The sequence below is a fragment of the Pholis gunnellus genome (genome assembly GCF_910591455.1).
Source record: "Pholis gunnellus genome assembly, chromosome: 7".
Taxonomy (NCBI): Eukaryota; Metazoa; Chordata; class Actinopteri; order Perciformes; family Pholidae; genus Pholis; species Pholis gunnellus.
Window position 1 is genome coordinate 556,717 of NC_136533.1, and position 3,284 is coordinate 560,000.

Genomic DNA, 3,284 nt, shown 5'->3' on the forward strand with positions numbered 1-3,284 from the left:
ATGAGTGTGGACGAGGACGCCCGCTGGCTGGACTGGGTCACCAAACAGTTTGAGAGCATCGCTGGAGACGACCAGGAGATCGACATCAACGAGTTCAAGACGGCGCTGAACGTCAAAGAGGTCGGAGAGAGTACTACTGTAATAAATACATTAGAGGACGACAAGTACTACTGTATAGTACAAGTACTACTGTAATGAATATATCAGAGTAGTACAAGTACTAGTATAATAAATACGTCAAAGTATTAAAAGTACTAATACAATAAATACAATTATTCATTTGGCCCATAAGTCTGATGTCTGGTTCTTTGAGACATTATTACAAAACATCAATGTTACTGATGTGTACTTTTATGTACTTTAAATACAGTCACATATTTTAGTCCAGAGGGTCTCAACCTAGGGGTCGGGCCCCTCCAGACGGTCACCAGATAACTCTGAGGGGTCCTGACGCGATTAATGGAAGAGAAGAAGAAGAAAACGAACCGATTTGATCTTTAATCAGGTTTTGTATTTTATATATTAATAGTTCCATATAAATAAATGTTAATTCACTATCTGTCCCTGATTGAGTTTATGGATCCACTGATGAAAGTATTTTAGTATTTATATATTTGCAGAAAAGTCTCCACACACAATAAAAGGAACTATTTAGACTGTGAAAACTTAAATCTCGTGTATCAGAAAGAACTCACGGACACAATAAACTCTGTGGTTCCTGGTCAAGAAGTGTGTATTGTGTGTGTTTTTCTCTGCAGTCGTTCTTCGCCGAGCGTTTCTTCGCTCTGTTCGACTCTGACGGAAGCAGCTCCATCAGTCTGGACGAGCTGCTGAAGGCTCTCAACCTCCTGATCCACGGCAGCGAGACGGACAAGCTCAAGTTCCTGTTCCAGGTCTACGACGTGGACGGTAACGAAAACCACCAGAACACATCAGAGAGATGTGTTCTAAAGCTGCATTCTCTCTAGTGTCCACCAGGGGGCGACTCCTCTGGTTGTATAGAAGTCTATGAGAAAATGACTCTACCTCTCTCTTGATTTATTACCTCAGTAAACATTGTAAACATGAGTTTATGGTCTCAATCTCTAGTTTCAAGTCTTCTTCAATACAGCATGATGTTCATTTAGTAAATGATGGTCCATTTAGAGTCAAACAGACCATAAAGCAGGGGATGCTTTAGGGGCGGGGCTACACAGTGATTGACAGGTCTCTACCAGAGACGTATACGGCGTCTCTACGTCACTCCTCCTCAGTCCACATATGGTCACTTCCTGTTCACTGGTTGGAGAAAAACTAAGATGGCGACGGACAAAACACCGTCATTATTCGCTGTTCAAAACATCGGTCTACAAACCGATGAGAGACGTCATGATGACTACGTCCACTTCTTATATGCAGATTCTAAGCTAATACTCACTAGAGCACCACATGTGGATTAAACAAACTCACTATTTCCTCCAGGTTGTTTGATAAAAACTGTCACAAAAGAACTCTCCTCGTCAAGTTAATTATTATATTGATTTTTTCTCATAGGCAGCGGTTCGATCGATCCAGACGAGCTTCGGACGGTCCTGAAGTCGTGTCTGCGTGAGAGCGCCATCTCTCTGCCGGAGGAGAAGCTGGACGACTTGACGCTGGCGCTGTTTGAGTCGGCCGACAAAGACAACAGTGGATCCATCACCTTTGAGGAGCTCAAAGCTGAGCTGGAGAACTTCCCAGAGGTGATGGAGAACCTCACCATCAGGTAGGACAACACCAACGTTTACTCCTGTTATTCATTACTCCTGTTATTCATTAGTCCTGTTATTCATTACTCCTGTTATTCATTATTCCTGTTATTCATTAGTCCTGTTATTCATTACACCTGTTATTCATTAGTCCTGTTATTCATTATTCCTGTTATTCATTACTCCTGTTATTCATTAGTCCTGTTATTCATTACTCCTGTTATTCATTATTCCTGTTATTCATTAGTCCTGTTATTCATTAGTCCTGTTATTCATTAGTCCTGTTATTCATTAGTCCTGTTATTCATTACTCCTGTTATTCATTAGTCCTGTTATTCATTAGTCCTGTTATTCATTACACCTGTTATTCATTAGTCCTGTTATTCATTATTCCTGTTATTCATTAGTCCTGTTAGTCATTACACCTGTTATTCATTAGTCCTGTTAGTCATTACACCTGTTATTCATTACACCTGTTATTCATTACACCTGTTATTCATTAGTCCTGTTATTCATTAGTCCTGTTATTCATTAGTCCTGTTATTCATTAGTCCTGTTATTCATTAGTCCTGTTATTCATTAGTCCTGTTATTCATTACTCCTGTTAGTCATTACACCTGTTATTCATTACACCTGTTATTCATTACACCTGTTATTCATTAGTCCTGTTATTCATTACTCCTGTTATTCATTACACCTGTTATTCATTAGTCCTGTTATTCATTAGTCCTGTTATTCATTATTCCTGTTATTCATTATTCCTGTTAGTCATTACACCTGTTATTCATTAGTCCTGTTATTCATTAGTCCTGTTAGTCATTACGCCTGTTGTTCATTACGCCTGTTATTCATTACTCCTGTTATTCATTACGCCTGTTATTCATTACTCCTGTTATTCATTACTCCTGTTAGTCATTACACCTGTTATTCATTAGTCCTGTTATTCATTACTCCTGTTATTCATTATTCCTGTTATTCATTATTCCTGTTAGTCATTACACCTGTTATTCATTAGTCCTGTTATTCATTAGTCCTGTTATTCATTACGCCTGTTATTCATTACTCCTGTTATTCATTACGCCTGTTATTCATTATTCCTGTTAGTCATTACACCTGTTATTCATTAGTCCTGTTATTCATTAGTCCTGTTATTCATTACGCCTGTTATTCATTACTCCTGTTATTCATTACTCCTGTTATTCATTACTCCTGTTAGTCATTACACCTGTTATTCATTAGTCCTGTTATTCATTACTCCTGTTATTCATTATTCCTGTTATTCATTATTCCTGTTAGTCATTACACCTGTTATTCATTAGTCCTGTTATTCATTAGTCCTGTTATTCATTAGTCCTGTTATTCATTACTCCTGTTATTTGCAACATTTCAGCGCTGCTAACTGGCTGAAGCCTCCTGAGGAGGAGCAGAAGAAGCGAGGAGCTCCTCGTTACCTGACGAGAGCTTACTGGCTGAACAACAGCAGGAAGTTGTTCTTCTTGTGTCTCTACTCCTTCCTCAGTCTGCTCCTCTTCATCACAGCCATGATGCAGCACAGGC

The 3,284-nt window shown here is 39.0% G+C and overlaps 1 protein-coding gene across 1 annotated transcript in view; it reads left to right on the forward strand.

The window, feature by feature from the left end:
- nox5 (NADPH oxidase, EF-hand calcium binding domain 5) overlaps positions 1–3,284 on the forward strand; it is a gene marked incomplete at both ends in the record, with an annotated part of 11,585 nt that continues 8,301 nt past the window's right edge. Inside the window, 4 exons of the mRNA XM_079162209.1 lie at positions 1–120; positions 759–909; positions 1,534–1,744; positions 3,118–3,284. The exon at positions 3,118–3,284 is cut by the window's right edge and continues 71 nt beyond it. Coding sequence (XP_079018335.1) covers positions 1–120; positions 759–909; positions 1,534–1,744; positions 3,118–3,284 — 649 coding nt within the window. The remainder of the gene's footprint in view (positions 121–758; positions 910–1,533; positions 1,745–3,117) is intronic.